Source organism: Haliotis asinina, chromosome 5 (assembly GCF_037392515.1).
Source record: "Haliotis asinina isolate JCU_RB_2024 chromosome 5, JCU_Hal_asi_v2, whole genome shotgun sequence".
NCBI classification, from domain to species: Eukaryota; Metazoa; Mollusca; class Gastropoda; order Lepetellida; family Haliotidae; genus Haliotis; species Haliotis asinina.
Genome location: NC_090284.1, coordinates 55,559,608 through 55,579,653, shown reverse-complemented (window position 1 = coordinate 55,579,653; position 20,046 = coordinate 55,559,608). Strand labels below are relative to the sequence as shown.

Below are 20,046 nucleotides of genomic sequence, written 5' to 3'. Positions count from 1 at the left end.
CCCTATATACTTTTAGAAATCTCGAGAAGACTTGATGCCGACAGATTTGTTTCTCATTACCACGTAAAAGTCACAACTTTCTGTTCAAGATTCTAGGATCTAGGATGTGTTGCAAGAGATGCGTTCACTGCGCATTGAGGTGATACACACATTTGGATTGTGCCGCCTGTGTATCTTGTTTGTGGAGTTTTGGCTTATATGAAGGTTTACAAAGTTGAAGGCTATGTAGTTGTACTTGCGCATTACTCAGCTAGGTACTGGTCATTGCTGTGTCCGAAAGGAAGTGTCATATGTGAAGTGCTTGATTTCATGTATTTACCAAGAGACAAGTAAACTGATATACCATGTCGTATTCCCGTGGGTATGTTTGGTGAGAGAGACTAAACCTTTGACATGTTGCAAATCAATATGACATACCGATTGACTTATTCTCTTTGCAGATGTCTTTGAGATTGCATACGCTAATGACATCCATGGTCTCTCGGGACCAGGCTAAGAGTTGTTTTGTAGAATTCCAGAACTGTTGAAGTCAACAAATATGAAATATGATTATGGATTTCAGAGGTGGTTAAAGGGGGCGGGAAGTAACAATATGCCTATACATTCTCCTTTGCATTGCGCCATTTTTGTCTGGTTTCTGTGATGCGAGAAGTCATTCATTTGCGATCATGCGGGTTTCTGTTACATTGCTCGTCCTGCTCATAGTATTATAGGCTTGCCCAATCCTACTAAGAATCTTCCGTTGAGGATTGTATTTGAAGCTGCTTAGCGCAACTGACTAAACCAGTGTTTTACTATATTAAAACGTTTGGCTGATTTATATTCGGATACAGGGTGTTTGAAAGATGTTAGCATTGTGTCGATGTGCGTGCTTGATTATGCGGGATTACTTAGATCTGCAGAGCTGCTGAGTTTGAGACGCACTGCAGAGAAAGGGACAGCCAGGCGTTCGAAAAGTGTTTGATTCATTAACCTGTGCTGTCTCCATGCTTTCTACCACATCAAGAGGTCCCTTTCTCTGCACACCTCCCTTGTAACAAACAGTGCAATGTGTTAATATATTTATGATAATTTGTTAAGCAACTTTTTTTATTTGTAGGAAAAAAATTGCAAAAACCTCACAGAGTTGGTATGATGTTTTAATTAGGATCAGCTTTTCATTGAGTATTTTAGTAAGACTGCAATTCATCGGTCCGCGTTTGATCCAAATGGATTTTAAATATATATGTGTGTGTCATTTACCAAGCTACCAGTTGTCATGGATTTCCCCAAAAGGCTCCATTCATCACCACTTGCAAGATCCCCTGTATGGTCTCGAACGTACCCGCTACTGTAACAGTCTCTAGTGCCCCCGGCACTGAGTACATATTATCCCAGCAAGTCGGTGCCCAACTCCGGTCGTTCGACTCCGATCGATCGAACAGCAGAACTATGGAACAATGTTCCAGACGGACGACGGTACACATTCTCCTTTCAAAGCACAAGCTGATATCTTTTTAAAATCTGACATACAACTAACACTGCATGCGTTACAGACTTGTAGCTCGGCGCCTTTTATGTATTTATAGACATTTGTAATAACGTATGACTCAATAGACTTAATGAGGTGGCTCGCGCCAGCGCCGGAAAGAAATGACAAGCGGTGTTGAACTAATAACGTAAAGGTTTGATCATTAATGCAAATCAGGAAAACAAGATTCATGTCACTGATTTATTTGTGTGAATTCCATATATGGAACATATTCTTGCTTTGATAACGTCTATTGTTTATATACACATTTAAAGCACAGTTTCCGATATTGGCCGATTGTAAGAATACGTCCCTTGCATCGGGTAGCCATTGCAGCCATCTTGATCACATGACCGGAAGCAGGAGATGGTGTCATGGTTATCTACGACCTTTGTGGTACATCTGTTGATCTCGGCAACTCCACAGTCACGGACTACCATATAGTCTGAAATAAGATTTTAGTTTACGAGGAATAAATACGCAATACACTTTTGGAGTGAGTTAGTTAGACACACCGCTTTTAACTATATTCCAGCTATATCACATCGGGAAAACCAGAAATGGATTTCATGAATTAAACCCATACGGGGATTCGAACCCGGGCCTTCGATGTGACGAGCGAACGCTTTAATCACCAGGCTAACCCATCGCCCTTGAAATTTCTAAAACCTTCCAAGAAAGAATAAGAATGACCGTCTCACTGAAACAATTAAATATTGTCCACGCTTAGTGGGCTTGTCATGTTTTCACAATTTATTCGAATTGGGACGTTTTGTATACGTTAGTGACTTTTCTTTTCGATACATAAACAAGGATATTGCCGTAGGTAGAAAAAGTATAATCAATCATTAAACACTGTTTGTATTGATTAAACTATGCCACCCTGAAACGTTTTCCTACAAATCTAGCCACATGCTTTTCAAGACTTGCGAACTTTTGCTGAGGAATAAGTTTCATCTGACAAACGAGGAGTAACAGTAGACTCAATTTGTTGTGTCGTTCGGATGTAAAGACCAAACTGATCTTCTGATTGTGTTTTGTTCTTTTAAATTCCTGGATATGGCCATTTCATGTAAAAGGTTGATATATTTGCTGACTTAACTTAGACATATTTTGTACTTGTTGCACTTTGGCGGAGTACTTTTATTCTTTCAAATTCTGAATGTGGCGTTAAGCCCTAAGTCAGTGAAATAGAATAACCGCCGCCTTACCTGTGTTGTCGCTTGCGAAAGACACGTAGGTAGAACAATGTTCAGTGTGAGCCGGACACTTAATCAGGGGCAGTCCTGTTCCAGCAGTGCAGCTGGGCTTCGTGAGGGACACGCACCGAAAACACCATATGCCATCAACTGTTGAGAAGAGATCGTGAATATGTATGACTCATAACACCGAAACTAATATGCTACTCTGGAAAGCAGACGTTCAAATAAGATATGTACCAATGTGACGACGAACCAAACTGGCTAATCCTGGCCCGAGTAACTACCTATTATAACAATGCTTGCTACAGACCAGTTCTAGCCAAGACCTTCACGTATTCATATGATGTAAGGTTAGTCATACGCACGCACGCACCTACATCCATACATCCATGCATGCATGCATGCATCCACCCATCCATCCATCCATCCATCCATCTATACATGCATGCATGCATGCATGCATACATACATACATACATACATACATACATACATACATACATACATACATACATACATACATACACACGAATCTGTTTCATCAGAGAATGAGTAAAGGGTGCAGATTTGAAGACATTTCTATAATCCAGGTAACGTCTATCAATAGGTGCGTAACTTTCACATTAAGACTGGAAAGAAACTGAAATAGTTAGTCATTTGAAGAACATGAAGCATAAAAGTCAACAACTAGTTAGTTAAATGCTGAAAATTATACACACCTTAACAGCAATACGTTATTGACTTTGTTTTATGACATACCTTCACCGAGACATCCGATAGTCAGGACAACCACAAGAATAATTCTGAAGTCCATCGTCACGTGAACAATAAAACTGCAACACAAAAAAACACTCTGACGTCAGGGAAGTGTCTTCATGTACGGCTTTGCATTTGTCCGACTGTCTAACATAAACGGTCACTAGAGGTTAACCCCGAATGGTCCCGTGTACATCTGACATCCTGTATGAATTGAGACAAAATTACAGGATGTTTCGGCTTAAATAAAATCCCTGATCAGACAGTATCCCTGTTAGATACAATGCAAAGGGTCTTTTGTAATTAAAATAAATGCAGTTAATTATAATTTGTTTCAGACAGATTTTGTTCACTTCGTACTTTTCCTTGACCAAATCATGCAGGTACCTTCACAACACGCTTGTGACTTGTAGATGGTCAGTTACGGGGAGAGGAGAACTCAATATGTAAATTTCTGTGCTGCATGCAGCGTTACAAACCTCTAATACTGCTTGTTTGGGAGAGCGCAAGGCAAGGCAAGGCAAGGCAAGGCAAGGCAAATGCTTTATTATCCAGAAGGAAATTTGCTTTGCACGGTTAAAATTGAACGCAACAACTGTGCGTGTCGCCACGGACGGAATAGCAACAGTTATGTGTGCTTTATTATCTACACAGTTATTTTCATATTTCTAAATATAACCCTCATATTTATGTAATCTTGATAACATAATTTTGATTAAACCAAAAAAGGTATTTTGTAATGTTGTTTCATATAGTACAGGTTTCCTCGAAGGACTATTATAATGGGTCCATTAAATAACAATCCAAATAACGAGTTACTTGCGAAGCATGTCGATCGTACGTAAAAGGTCAGGCTCGGTTGTTTGAGGCCGTATATATTGCGGTATAGACACTCGTAAAAGTGAGAGACACAAAGGAGATTATGAGATTGTTGGATTTTAGCATTCTGACGAAACAGTAACAACAAATGCACTGGCTATTGTTCATTGAATGATATTATTGTGCTGTTCTAAACACCATAAGATGACCAAAGCATCAAGTTAGTGACGACAAATACACAGGTATGGGAAGATACCATGGTCATTGATTCCATCGAGATAGTAGTAATTGTTGAAGCTTGTTTCAGTTTAGTGGTGAGACTGACACATCTAAACGTGCTGCGTATTATTGCCCTGCATAGGTTCTATATGATGCGCCTGTTTCAGGGTCTGTATGGTTGACCAGGCAGAACCTTATCCACTGTCAGTGTTACCAAACTCTCCCAAAGGTTTACGCTAAGTCATTCGCTCCCATCCGCGAAGATGCTGGTTAGAATTTGTCTTCAGCAACCCACGCTTGTCGTAAGAAGCCACGGCACATAGTATTATCTCAACATCCCGGGGGATCATACAACTCTTGCTTCCCACCAGGCGCACAAAGTTAATGTGGCTTTCCCATCCTTACGAGGTACCCATTCACAACTGGGTGCTCATGCTGTTGATCACTGGATCATACATGGTTGGCACACATCTCAAATGCGTAGATCGATGGTCATGTTGTTTATCTCTGGATTACCTACCCAAGACTCGATTATTTACAGACCACTGCCACATAACTGCAATATTGCAGAGCATTAAACAACAGCAAACAAACTGTCAGGCAGACGAGACAGAGATATGATTACACGATGCCATTTAGAAAGTGGTCAAATGCAACATATGTCATATTTGGGATTTCACTTTCTTGGTAAAGTACAAATTCTAGTACTTTTTTTTCGGTTGAGTCCCATCCGGGATTCGAACCCGCACCCTCAGAGTCAGGCACCTAATCGCCAGCACACAAAGTCAGCCGCCTAGCCCGCTCAGCCACCGCGACTTCCACACCAGACAGAGTCCTTCTAGGTCTACACATACAAATAAGTCTACACCTCTCACTAAGGTTCAAGGTAATAGGCACTGCTCATTCGCTCCCTCTCTACACGGCTCACTGGAACCTTACCCAACAAACATCCCGGAGCCCCTTTTCACTCTGGTATCCATATTGCGTGTTCGGTGTTCATTATAACAGAGAAACTCAACTCGTGAGATAACTGATACTGGGGAAACATGTTCTGGACACATGACACTTAGTAGAGATCACAGCTAGGCAGTGTTACAATACAGCTCAGGTCACCCAGAAGACTCTGGTTGTCTGGGGACTCCACGGTAGAAGGTAAAGTAGTATTTCTTTTGCATGAGGTCGGTGCCGTATTATCCTTCATGGAATAAACGACAAGCTTTCGAGCTTGGACAACTTGCATCGAATGTCTGACAATCAGATCAATGTTGAAAAATATTTTCAGCAGAAATGGAAACTCAGAGAAACCTCAGGGGAAAACCATAAATTGCTGAACAACGAGAAAGGTTATTTCATCCATGTTCCGACAGAGTGTTGCACTCTTGCGAATGCATACCCATTTATACCACGTCAATGAAATGGTTGCAGTAGAGGTTGTCTTGACGGGTGTGCTGTGAAAAGGAAATGTAAGGTTTACTGTCTATTTGTAGATTTCGCAAACACTTTTGACAGCAATGTTTGTGACTGTTGAATATGTATGTCTACTATAACATCCGTTTGTGATAAGCTATGTACCTAGGGTATCTAAATATCTTAAGTGTAGTGAGTGAGTTTAGTGTTACCCCGCAATCAGACGTGTTTTCGAATTGTTTGTTTAATGTGATTGATTCGACACAGCAAGCTAACGGTAAAATTCGGAGAAACAAACGAAAACATATTTGAAGTGTGGGAAGCTTGGTTGGTTGTTATTTAACGCCGCACTCAGCAATATTCCAGCTATATGCCGGCGGTCTGTAAATAATCGAGTCTGGACCAGACTATCCAGTGATCAACCTCATGAAAATCAATTGAAGCGATTAGGATACTATGACATGTGTGTGAACAGAGTGAACAAGCATGTTCACCCGGTCCCGCTAGTCGCCTCTTACTTCGAGCATGGGTTATTGAAGATAAGTGTTAAGTGCCATGCATTCGTAACCCTCGGATATGTTGGGGTTCAACCTTGCAAAGTTTATGAAAAGCCGTTTGACAATCATTATTTAGCACTTGAAACTGTCCAGCAAAATAAGCACAAATGTTATTTGATGACGTGTCATGTATTGTTGACACACCTTTTAAGTCATTTCTACATTAGAACTTTGTTTTGCACTTTTTTTCACAGCCATGAGGGTAAATTTGAAGAAAACCAATGAAATGATATTACTGGCCTAACAAATATATTAAAGTTGTTTTGTTATTATTTCAAATTGGGTATTGTGTTCACTTAAAAGAAAGTGAAAATGAACGCTGAAAGAATGTACTCTTTGCTACGCCGGCATAACGTGCATTGCAAAAGAAGTTCTGGCCTTATCATTGGAACAACTGTCAAACCCGTCGGCTGTCCAATCCGGCAAGTTGTCGACACCGGCACAAAATCTCAGTCCCGTCCGTTATTTGTACATTTATCATCATATAAAAGCACTGCAATCTGTCAATTCCGAATATCGGAAAGTATATTTTAATATGCTACAGTGGGTGTGAATTAAACAGAAACAACATGCCCTGTGAATATGTGTCATGAGTATAACATCATAAAAGTACATAAAAATTGGCTATACTCAAGTATCTAATACATATTTGTCCAATGACTGAAGACCACTTGTGGCGTCCCATGCACTGATATGACCCGACTATTGCTATTGACGGCGTAAAATTATGTTCCCATTAAACAAACCAAACGTCTTTCAGGAATGTAAAACGATAAATAAATAAATAAATAAATAAATAAATGCACGAATGAATGAATGAATGAATGAATGAATGAATAAGAAAGATTGATAAACATGTACTTACATGCCCGACGCTCAGCCTGTTCCCTAACACTATTTAGAGATTGAAATGAAAACACTGACAAGGATTTGAATGATTTGATGGAGGAGAGGATGTGATGCTGGAAGTTATTAACGCTGATGAATGTTCGTGAACAATAACCTTACCTGTTCTGGCGTCGAATTTATTTCAAGCCGTGTTCCACTTGCCGGTAACGAATTAAAGGTCTGCTCTCCACTGTAGACATCTTTCGATTATCTGATGTGCACACGTACATGGTGTCAAGATGCAGCCATTTTCACTCTTTCATTATGAGTGAATAATTCAGAAGTGCTTTTGCAGTATAGGCAATATTTGCGTATTTCGACGATTAGTATTAAATGCCCCCACCCCCCACCCAATGTGCATGTGTTAACGATAAACGATAATCTGTGAGCTTTTGTAACGCCCCCCCCCCCCCCCCCCCCCCCCCCCGCCCTCTCTCTCTCCCGTTACTCGCCTCTTACGACAAGCATGCGTTTTTCTGCGGACCGCTTCTAACCTGGATCTTGGAAGGATTGTATCAGAGTAAAATGTCTGATTTTAATGAGAGTGCCTTACGAAGTGATTAAATGATCAGATAGTAAGTTATAGTACGCACTAACTCGACTGCGCTGGGTGTTGCTCATAATATCAGTCACTAGTTTGTCAGCTACTTGAATACGTGCACGGATATGGAGACATACCATCATTTGAAAAATTAAATCAGTACGGATAGTCAGTCAGACGCTATAGCAAGTAGGAAGATGCCACTAAGAGTACTGGGCGTGTATAAACGTATCCAAAATAGCCCATGCTCAACACCCACTGTCCACATTTCTATACCAACAGAACAATTTGATGGGCTTGGGTTGGAGATTGCTAACAATACCTTATGCAATGAAAGAGATACAACAGAACCAAAGTGTAAATAAACGTGCATCTTTCCTTCCCACTGCCAACATTGTACACGAAATTGTATCCGATACTATCTCAATTTCAGCTGAAGGGAGACCGGGAGTGAGGTCGTCAAGTAACATGTTCTACGTAGGTTGTGTCGTGATCGTTGTATTCCTTCTCTACACCATTAGAAGAAAAAGACTCGCCCAGCAAGTGTCGCCACTTGGGAAATATGTTCTGATAACAGGATGTGACTCGGGTGAGAGCTCAGATTTCCTTTGCATGTGTACAGTCTGTGTCAGAAGTAAGTGGCACTTAATTGCTATTGTCCTTCAGCTATTAGAACAACGCGTTTGTTTACTGTCACAGACATGTAGATGAAATTTCAAACTGTCCCGTTTCATTTCATTTTATAGTTTCCTTCTACGCCATATTTAGCTTCAAAGTGCGACTGATATCAGTTTTCAAATCAGCTGTGTTTGTTGTTACACCTAAGCCATATCACAACAGGCAGTTGCGTTGGTAAATGGTCATGGTCATAGGTCATAGGTCAGTTGAATTCCCTGAAACGGCAGAATATTATACGATTACCTGGCGCGTCTCGTCGTAAATTCTACGTCTCATGGGCATGTGAGGAACTGTATTTCGAACCAAGTGATGGCGTCATAACAGGGCTCGTGGATTCAGCTAAAGCGGTAAGCGCTTGGGTAATACTTTTCTAGCACATCAAGCCTCCCCGCAGTGATATAACTGTATTACTGATCAACGTGGCATCGAACCCAACTCACTCACTTACTTATTATTTTATTCTCATTCTCATGTTGTGAAACAGTGTATTCAATGCTATATACTGCTTACGTTGTCTTTATTTGAAGACCAGTAGGCTACTGGCTTCAGGAACAGCAGCTACAGATGTCGGTTTGGGGTCTGAGATGTTGTTTAACGCCGCAATCTGCATTATTCTAGCTATATGGCGGCGGTTTGAAAGTAATTGAGTTTTAACCAGACTATCCAGCGATCAACATCATGAACATCGATCTACGTAATTCAGATACGATGACCACCCGATCGCGTTAGTCGCATCTTACGACAAGCATGGGATACTGAAGATCAGTTTTAACCCTGATTTTCACGGGTCTTTCAATCTGAAACAAATGCACGTTTTGTGCACGCTGTGTAAGTTTTGTTCCGTGAGTCGTCTCTTGTTGGTGTCGGTTGTATTTACTGGATCCACAGCATTTATAAGTTAAGTTTTGAATATTAGGTAAAAGCATCACGCGGGTTATCATAGTGAATATGTAGTGTTGCGTTACTTTAAATATGCCATAAGAAGGGAATATATAACAAGTAAAAAATATTTTAAAAGTGCATATTCCTTGGAGAATAATGCTAAAACATTTTTACATTACACGACATATCTCCATCTCCTATTGTAAAAGTTAGGAATAAAAAAACAACAACTATTCTGTTCAACTAAAATTAACCACATCACATATGTTTAAGTAACTGCAATATCAGGCACAGAATAAGTACACTTTAATGACAATAAAGAAAAACTTTTGTAGTATTCCTTCCGTGACATTCCTTTCCATGTAGCAAGTATGAAACATATGGCATCAAAATAAAGCATGATTTATAAGACGTTTATTGCAGATATAATATACACAGTCATACTGTAATCAAACAAAGAAATAGCAAGTCATTGAAAGCGGTAATATGTTATAAATATATTTGTAGATTATATGAGTTATGTATATATTTATAATGTCATATATATGTGAATAATATAAGAATTTTCTAAAAATGTCTCCAACAAAATCGCTTTCTGTTGAGTGTGTGTGTGTGTGTGTGTGTGCGCGCGCGCGCGCACGCGCGTGTGTGTGTGGAAGAGTGGAGGAGGTGTCATGATGGTTAGAGCTTGTCATTATGAAAGATCTTGTGCGATTCCGTGCAAAGATAAATATGTGATATCGTTGGAACATTGCCAAAGCAGCTTAAAACTATTTTTGTACTTTCCTATAGTCCTTCGTGTTATCTCAATTTATTTATCTCATAAGTTTTGAACTGTCCCCTAGACATTACTCACATTACTGGCGTAGACACGATTTGTCAGCATCACTGGATAGAAGAGACTCGTTGTCATCAGATGACACTAAGACCGGGTGTTTACGCTCGATAACTTGCCTGATGGATGTAGGGGTGGCCTAGTGGTTTAGGTATTAGCTCGTCACACCGAAGACCCAGGTTCCATTCCCCATATGGGCAGAATGTTTGAAGCCCATTTCTGGTGTACCCCGCCTTGATAACGCTGGAATATTGCTAAAAGCGGCTTAGACCTAGGCTCACTCACTCACCTGCAGGCCCGGGATGTTGTTCGTACTACAGATCACTGGTCTGTCTGGACTCAATTACGTGAAGTATTGCGGCATCAAACAGTATTCACACAGTCGCCAAACTCACATGATGCTGCTTATGAGTATGAATAGTTACTACACCGTGATCATTTGGTGGCGCGAAGGTTACTTTATTAATCCTTTTGAATATGTAGATATTGCAGTCATTACGTGTAAAGATAGGCCTCCGGAAATGGAAGTCGTGTCCGTGAGATCGCTGTAACCATTGACTTTTCGAATTTGAAATACAGAACACTCTATTCGAGGTCCTCTGTATCAAGCAGAATCATTGAAAAACAGAAAACCTATACATTTCCTGGTCCTCAGACCTCCTTTTGGGAGGTCTTCTAGTTGGATTCTTAGCTTTACAGCATCGAGGTGTGATTCCACACATGCAATTTCTGAATTCCTGCCTGAATTTGATGCTAAATGTGCTGTATATAATAGGATTAGCTGCACAATGAAGATAATAAAATCTCAGAAACAAATGGTAGACACTGAGCGTGGCGACGCTGTGATTGAACAAACCATCACCACTGAAATGTTCAATCACACGTAAGATTAAGTTTGGAAGAAAGCTCAGGTAGATGACGACGGTCGTCGTTGCGATCATCAGGGTTGTACGTTTAGGCACAGTTAACATATTTGACTGGTTTGTTGAATGTCTCAGAGTGCTTGCTGATATCCTGGCTCTTCTCCATGACGTATTGCTAGATTCAGATATCGAACGTAGCTTCACTGTTGCTATCATTTCGCGCATGACCTTTTGATATGGGAGAACAGCTTTGCATCGACACCGCCGAAGCAAAAGTAGCTTGCGAGCAACGAGAACGTATAACACAGCTATGGGAATTGCCCCCAGCGTAAACGCGACCAAGAAAACACATCTGTAAATCTTTGTAAAGACGCTGTCTTTGAAATAATCCTGTATACCGCATCTATGGACAAGAACACCCTCAAATGGTGTCTCCGCAGTTTGATCGCCGTATAATACGAAGGCGGGCCAAGTTAACCCAAGAGCAAACATACACACACAGAGTCTTAAACTTCGAGCTGTTGTGACAGTCATCTGATTCTTTAAAGGAGTACAAATCTTTCTAAATCGATGTCCAGCGAACACAACCAGAGCCCCAGATGACGCCGTGGCGCAGAATTGTTCCATGAACACGTAACACTTACACAAAAGAGGACTTGGAAATGTTGCATTGTTTAACAAAGAAAGGATCTCAGCAGGTAGAGCAACTGCCGTGCTCAGGAAGTCGAACAGTGCCACTGTTAAGATGAAGCTTCTCGTGGCGCTTTCTTTAAACTGCCTGCTGTACACTATGAGAACTGTGATGTTGCCGAAGAAAGCAATTGGACCCACCAGTCCAGTAAAGAAGATTGCTGGTTGCAAGACAGCTCGGGTATTGGCTTCCAAATCTAGAAGGTATCTCCTTGCATCAAGATCGGTGCTTAGTACATTGGTTCCTGTTGTGGAGGATGTTATATTAAAAAGAGACGAATTGTTGTCCATTGGATAAATCACATCTGAAATGTACATAAAATATGTTTTTAAATGTGTATTCTCTGAAATACGTCATGGTATTTTGCTATCACCAAGTTCAGATGAGGGTAAAAGGAAACAACAAAATAACGTATTTACAGATATAACTTTTTTCAGAATTTAGTCGTTATTGATCGCTATGCATTAAGAACTCCATATGTGGAGCAAGGAAACATGGGACAGGTGTGAGGCACACTCCTCTGAGTAACATTATGTTGGAACAGACACTTTCCATTTTAATGAAACAGTTTCTTTAAAATAAAGCACTGAAAAGAACATGCACTCTTTAGCAAAGCTGACAAATGACTGGGTGTCTGCTGACAACTGACACCCAGCCTCTTCAAACGTTCCGTGCACTCTGTTGGATCGTGAAATAAGAAAGAAATGGTTATTCGTCATGTATTTGGTACGGACATCATGCCTATGTCTTTAATCTTACGTTTGTCGTGTATCTGCACCTGAATTCAGCAGTGTAATGTTAATCATGTTTGCATTTTTTATTCAAAGCCAGTTTTCAAGATTATATTTCCTTTTATCCACCAAATTAGAATGTCAGATGTTGTCATTACCTATAAGTCTGAACATTTCAATGAAATGTTTAACTCCCTTGCCAAAACAAACCTGGATCGTGAATGCCAAAAGCAACGGCAAACGCATGCAAATATTTCTATTCGTTCCTCTCAGAAGAACCCATTTTTTCAATATAGCATCTAAACACTTCTCAACCATCCCGTGTCATGCAAGTCATAGCCAAAACAGAAAACTGACCATGACATTCATTTTACGTTCTATTCGTTTAACAAGTGTTGATGACGTACATCACAACGTTAAACACATTTGGGTATTCCTGTTCTAACTGTCAAGTCCAGCGACATGTGAACATTAGAAACTGGACATGTTAATTTACATATATATATACAATGTAAGTTCGAGCGTGTTGTACAAAATACCTTAAAGTATAATTCGTCCCCTGTGATTCCATTCACGGGTATGCCACTGATAGCAATCTGTGACAAACACATGTCAAGGAGTGTTTCTTTCTTTGTAAGTTGCACTGAAGACACTGTGCATAGTATAGTTACATTTCGTTGATCGACCAAACACAAGTATTCTGTTAGAACAACACAGCCAGAAAACGATTGATATAGTGCACATATATTACCACTTCGTGGATGTAAGCTAAAGCAAATGTATAAAATGGTAGGATCATATTTACCAGATAGCACAGTGGAGACAGTGACGATACTGCTGTTGTCTGCGTGACAATATGGTCATGTACGAGGGAGAGGGATGTGCATTGATGAGGATGGGAATGTGGGGGTCGAGGTGGCCAGAAAAGTAGTACATCAAATCATATGGTTATAGACACTCCATTAATCCACGATGGCGCATAAGTGAAATAACGTTAAAGTGGCAATACATTAAAGTTACATGTTTATGAAAACGCCTGTCACAAACAAATTGTCACAATTCTGTGAAAGCACGCATATTTGGGGGCAAATTAGGAAACACGTCCTTGATAGTGCCTGTTTCTAAATTTAGTGAGGCCATTATGGATATTATCATTCGTGTTTTATTAGCCTATATTATCATTAGCGTTTTATTAGCCTATATTATCATTCGCGTTTTATTAGAGAGGGATGTTCTGTGCAAATTACGACAGCAGAATCAAACTGACCGGTCAAGGAATCCGTCAAGACTACTTGGTGCTTTTACATCCGTTTTGTATCCATAACAGATCCCGACATATCTGAGATCATCCTAAATGTTTATCGGTGTAAGTCAGGTGTGTTTTAGATAGCATCTGAAACAGTTATGATACGAGAAGAAATATACGTGAATCATTACCAAGACTTCTTTCAGCCGAGCCCACCTTTAGAGCATGTGTCGCTTTCGGCTCGCTCCTGAAATGCTCGAATTAGTTAGTGCTGTCAGTTAATGACGGTCTCGCACCTAGTAGACTGTGATAACTAGGAACTGAACAATGTCTTAATGTGCTTCAAGGGGAACTGTACAGAGCCCCATCTAGATGTTTCAATTGGATCCTTCCGAATCACGAACCATGCATACTGCTGAAACTTCCGTGAACGTCAAGGAAGTACTGATACGCTGAATTAGATAAGTACTCAACGTACATTGTTCTTATGTCAGCTTTACACCAAGCAGAGAAAATAGGCCAAACACAATTCATGTAGATGTTTTCAATAACGGTATGTTCCTGTTTCAGGATATGCATATAACATAAATGCACGGAGGAAGATATATACGGGACATATTGGTACTCTAAACACACAGGTACAATCATGGAAGCTGCCCCAGCCGGCACTCGTTGGGACTTTTCCGTATTGTTATTTTTATGTTATTCTTTCTGATATGTATTTTATAACCAGCCTGACTGCGGATAAGCAGCATACATTCGGTCACTTAAGGTATCAACTTCAAGTTCTGTTTCTCCAATTTTTAAGGTTTTGGTCATCATCTGGCGCAGCGTTTGGATGAAAGAGGATGCAACGTTATAGCCACGTGTCTGTTAGAACGAGGGTGCGGAGCCACTGAATTAAAACGTGTTTCATCCGGACGCATGCACGTGCTTTGCCTTGACGTCACTTCCGATAACAGCGTCGGACAATGTTTGGAGCACGTGAAAAGAGTGGTTGGCGAGGCAGGTGTGTATACAAGCATACATAAACCATGAATGTGTTTATTCATGTTCATGTTGAATTTAGCAATACTGGAGGAAGGTGGTAACAGGGCACACTGTCTTTATGCAAATGGTTGGCCACGAGCCTGTGCATGTACATCGATATAGAACACATGACGTCACGACCGCTAACGGAATATGCAGAATGTCTGAGATACAGAAACTGTTTTCTCGATTAAAATATAAATACTTATACTTTTGCTTTAATAATTAGGGTACGTGTCACTAGTGACTTTGTTTTTAACCCAAATTTCTATTTTTCTCCTTTATTATATTCCAGGTCTTTGGGCGCTTGTCAATAACGCTGGAACTATGCCGCTTGGCGATATAGAGTTTTACAGCATGGACGATTTCAAACACACAGCGGAAGTCAATATGTTTGGAATGGTGCGCATGACCAAATCCTTTTTGCCTCTCATCAGGAAATGCCAAGGTACATTAAGACAAAAATACGAAAATAGCATGAGGAACAGAATGATTTTCTTATCCGAGTTTCGTATTTTCTTATCGTACGATAACATAAATATTCCAAGATATATACTGTGGAACAATTGCAAAGCCCCCAGTTGACGTTTTTATATGTGTGATTGTAACTGAAAATGTCAGTACTTCCGACATTGTGCTCATAAAGAATACCGGCGTGTAATCAGTACTCAGTGAAATTCTACATTGTGGTTTTTCCTGGATATATTTCTAACGTTTGAATTTGTACACCTATTTGGCATGATATATCATCCAAGACATTTTTGTTTAATTTACAACAATACAAACACGGTAGGGGTTGAGTATTTGTAAATTCACTTCACAATTCTTTTTTCATTCAACCAATTATTTCATGCAAAACTACTAACTGTGCTGCACCACTGAGTAGAGATGGTTCAATAATCAGTTTATTTATATTCATATACAGAGCAAATATCCAGCAACTAGTACATGGTCAAGACGTTGTTATTTTTTCCGCGATCACTGGATGTCAATCTCAACTTCACATCGTACTATCAATCTGAACTCCCTAGGGATCTTGCTTCCAGGAGGCGCGCAGAGTTAATGTGTCTTTCCCAACCGCAGTTTGCAATGGCATAACACTGCAAACCAGGCCGCACATAATTTGTCAAGCCAGGGATCACCTCTGTGTCACTTTGGTACAAATGGATGTTACATTCCCTAAAAATTACATATTTTATGTTGACGCCGTATGTGTCAAACTGAAAAGGTAATATCAGCCCATTCTTTGCCACAAGTCCTGTGAGCAGCTCTCCAGACTGGCAGGCTGGTACAACCATCCTTCGAGTTGACTTCGTTATAACGATGACTGTCATGAAGGCGTTGACATTTCCTCCACGTGAACTATTTCTATTTCTCCCTTGAACCAATCACATTAAACAATACGAAAATAAACCTGAGACCTAGTAACACAGCATTCGCGCTCTTCATATTTCTCCTGAAGACACTAAAAAAGATAAGAATCGTTTTTTGTGTGTGTTTCCCCTGTATTGCAACGGAAGCTTAATTCACCACTGTTTCAGTCCAAAATGTCTGTTTGTTCCAGGACGAATTGTAAACGTGACAAGCGTCCAGGGACTAGTCTGTACCAAACACTGTGCTGCTTATCACGCTAGTAAATTCGCAGGAGAGGCGTTTTCCGATTCGCTCCGAATGGAAATGGCCCGGTTCGGAATCAAAGTGTCAATTATAGAACCTGGAAACTATGGCGGAGGAACAGGGATGTTGGGAAATGTGAGCTCTACATTATTGTGAGTGAGTAATGTTTTAAACTGCTTTGGGCAATATTCCAAAAATATCATGGTGGGGAACACCTCAGTGTGGAGAATCGAACTTAGGCCTTCGGCTTAACCAGTGAACACAAACGTATCGACTGTAACCAATTTTCAGTGCTTCGTGTCTGAACTAAGGAAATACTTTTACTCTGTCGACATAAGTGTTAGTATTTTATGTCTGAACAGTGAACAGTAAACCATTTTACACTATCGACACAATTCTTTGTGTTTTATAGGGGCGTAGCCATTGCGAAATTTCCCACAAAATGTTAGAGGCCCATTTCCGGTGTCCTCCGCCGTGATGTTGCTGGAATATTACTAAGGGTGACGTTAAACCATACTCACTCACTCAGTGTTTCTGACTAAACAGTAAACCCCTTTACACTATCGACACAATTCTCAGTGCTTCATGTCTGAACAGTAAACTCTTTTATACTACCGACACAATTCTTAGGTCTGAACAAAGCCAGTTTTGACTAGCAGTTGTAGAGTATCCCTGTTTACACTAATGACGCAATTCGTGTTTTACGTCTTAAAGCAGTAAATCCCCATTTTATGCTATCCACACAAATCTCATTCCTGTAACAGATCGAGGGCCATCGGAAGAACTACGAAAGGATGTGGCGTGAGGCAAGTGATGACGTCAGACAGATGTACGGCAGACAATACCTGGAGGATTGCCATACTAAACTGACTGCTGCAGCCAGACTCGGACGCACAGACCTGACCCCAGTCCTTGACGGCATGGAGGACGCGGTGTTAGCGGCAACACCTCGTCATCGATATCTGATAGACGGAGGAAACGGACTATTTGACATATACTGCGTGAGGGATTTAGTCTTCGAGCGATTTAGTCTTCTTTGATGTTTAAGGATGTCAATACACCGACAGTTTGTTTTTATAGTGAGTGAGTCTTGTTTTTTCCGCTTTTTTGCAATATTCCAGCAATATCACGGCGGGGTAAACCAGACACGGGCGTGACACATTGCGCCCATGTAGGGAATCAAACCCGGGTCTCCGTTTTGACGAGCGAACGCTTTAACCAATAGGCTACCTCACCGTCCTATTTTTCGCAGCTATCTTAGTGATACGGCCATTAGCAGTCTGTTAATTAGAGCCATGTGCAAAGTATTTCAACGTTATCTGGTTTTTTTAAGACTTGATACTTTTGAATGCTATGAAGAAAACCCAAAGGCTTATGACAATTAAAATATATTTGTTGGAAAAGGATCCAATGCGAATTCTAGCGTGGCTATCAAGTGCGATTTTTCTGTAACCCATAGCTCCACATCCATCAAAGTCATGGATCGCTATTTCACAAGCATCAACTACCTTTTGCCTAAATGATAGTCATTACGTTTAATTGGTGATTGTGTTACAACTAAGTTATTTCATTGCTATTTTCAGGTTCTTGCTCGTCTTAAGCCGTATATTCCTACAACGCTGTACGACTACATAGCACGGGAGTATTTGTAGATGGCGGGATGAAGAGATTCGTTTAAATGTGCTCTTATGAAATAAAGTCTGCTGTATCCCTTAAGGCTGTGTGCTAAATCATGGCTTTGCCATAAATGTTTACAGTTAAAGAAAGGACGCTGACAGGTAACCCCGTGATTACACTGTAGTTGTTCACCTCCCTGTCCATGCCGTATGTAAACGGAAAGCAACAGTTAGGAACTGGAAGCAAATTCAATTTGCACCTCTATTTTGCCTTTGCATCTTCACGCCGAAGACCTGGGTTTGATACCCCCAAGTGAGTACCTTGGACGCTGTATAAACCCACACTCACTGGGACAGAAGAAATAATCCAGTTTAGGCAATGTGCTGGATTATGGAGCTGATGATATATGTACAAGCCACGGATGGGACTGAGATTATATGCCGGTGTTGACAACTTGCCGGATTGGACAAATGCCGGTCTTGACAGCTTCCACTGTAAAATGTGTGAAGCCCCAATTTGACGTTCACCCGTCGCTATCTTGCTGCAGTTTAGCTAAAAGCTGAGTGAGAAAAAACACATTCACTGTTTGTATGGAATGAACAAACTATTCACTGGTGTTGACGTTATATGCTGTAAGTATTTTCACGCTTTTCAAGAACTTATCTTATGATGTATCTTCATTGTAAGGTAGGTTATATGCGTGTAATTCCGATTTCATTGGCTGCAAGTCACACAGCTTGATACTGTATGTAACACACGCAGTTTCAGTCCCTTTCGAATAAAAGTGGAACAAGCTGGCAGATGGATTCTTACAGACAAATGTAATGACACGATATAACGGAAAGGAGCTGAGAGAGATGAACACTCATTTAATATCTACATTAGGAAATTAGAAAGAAGTCATAACCTCAGCTACGACCTATCACCAGAAAGAAACCCGGATGTAGATGCACCGTTATGCTAATGGCTTGCGTCTTCAATTGGCATGAACAATTATACACATGCAGTAACTGGCTACCGACAAGACCAGTAAAGAGGGTATAAAGCCTGTTTTTGTTGCGGATGAAACACATCCCATCATCACCTGTGTTGCTAGGGATCTGGTGTCAGGTCCCAAAGCCGTTGAAACTACCACAGCCAGGTCGATGCGAGCTTAGCATCTGTAAAAGCAGAAGCAAACATAAGATAATTTACTGTCACTTTTTTGAAAAATATACATGGAAAAGATGTTGAAAAACTCGACATTTTAGCCGCCGAGCTGAAGAAGATGTTGCCGTATCTTGCCAAATTTTATGTAATGAATTAACAAAACGGGTATCCGGGTAGAACAGGGTACTGGGGGTGGGATACCTGGGTAGAAAATTGTACACGCCCCAGTCCTCTCGGCGTCAAGCAATAATGACTGCTACTCCCGACTAATCTTTGGTACTTCTTACAAACACACCCAAAGGCAAATCAACAGCACTGTCCGGGTCATTTCCAGGGGGTGTCTAAGACCGAAAGAGAACATAGTGACGTTCTGGAGCCATGAGACAGACCGCTGGCATGTCTATGGTTCCAGCGTTGCAGAGAGTATTAACAGAGAGATAGACAGACAGACAGACAGAGAGACAGACAGACACACACACACACACACACACACACACCCACACACCCACACACACACCCACACACACACCTCTATCGGGTCAATGCTATGATTGATTTCATAATCTGACTTCATAATCTGTGCTGGAACAATGCAGTTGACGACAGCCGGCTTGGCTCTGTTCACCTGAACGAAGTGTGCCAGTATGTGTATTGTAAGAATCAACAATTCCATTTCTAATGCATCTAGCACATCTGGAGTGCCAACTTGCTGCTATTGTGACGCATGTAATAACATTTGGAACGATCTATAATTCATATCATGAGGCTGACTATGCACATATCCGTGAACAGTTTTCACTGGTTATACA

The 20,046-nt window shown here is 40.7% G+C and overlaps 3 protein-coding genes across 4 annotated transcripts in view; 2 read left to right on the top strand and 1 right to left on the bottom strand.

The window, feature by feature from the left end:
• Positions 1 to 20,046, top strand: part of LOC137284854 (D-beta-hydroxybutyrate dehydrogenase, mitochondrial-like) — a 183,285-nt gene that overhangs the window by 87,811 nt on the left and 75,428 nt on the right. The window lies entirely within an intron of this gene.
• On the top strand, positions 5,502 to 18,187 carry LOC137283603 (retinol dehydrogenase 16-like). Of its 2 annotated transcripts, none has more exons than XM_067815195.1 (7): positions 5,502 to 5,658; positions 8,333 to 8,488; positions 14,634 to 14,834; positions 15,150 to 15,302; positions 16,419 to 16,606; positions 17,236 to 17,472; positions 18,055 to 18,187. In XM_067815195.1, exons 2-7 carry the CDS (start codon positions 8,368 to 8,370, stop codon positions 18,121 to 18,123), a joined length of 969 nt encoding a protein of 322 aa, XP_067671296.1. In that variant the 5' UTR covers positions 5,502 to 5,658; positions 8,333 to 8,367; the 3' UTR covers positions 18,124 to 18,187. The 2 variants fall into 2 exon arrangements, 1 of the variants encoding a protein (XP_067671296.1); XR_010956867.1 differs by having other exon boundaries at positions 5,616 to 5,658; positions 16,419 to 16,623.
• On the bottom strand, positions 9,859 to 13,425 carry LOC137283602 (orexin receptor type 2-like). The gene is made up of 2 exons (XM_067815193.1): positions 13,385 to 13,425; positions 9,859 to 12,152 (listed from the first exon to the last, which is right to left on the bottom strand). The coding sequence occupies exon 2, from the start codon at positions 12,136 to 12,138 to the stop codon at positions 10,909 to 10,911; it is 1,230 nt and encodes a 409-aa protein (XP_067671294.1). The 5' UTR covers positions 12,139 to 12,152; positions 13,385 to 13,425; the 3' UTR covers positions 9,859 to 10,908.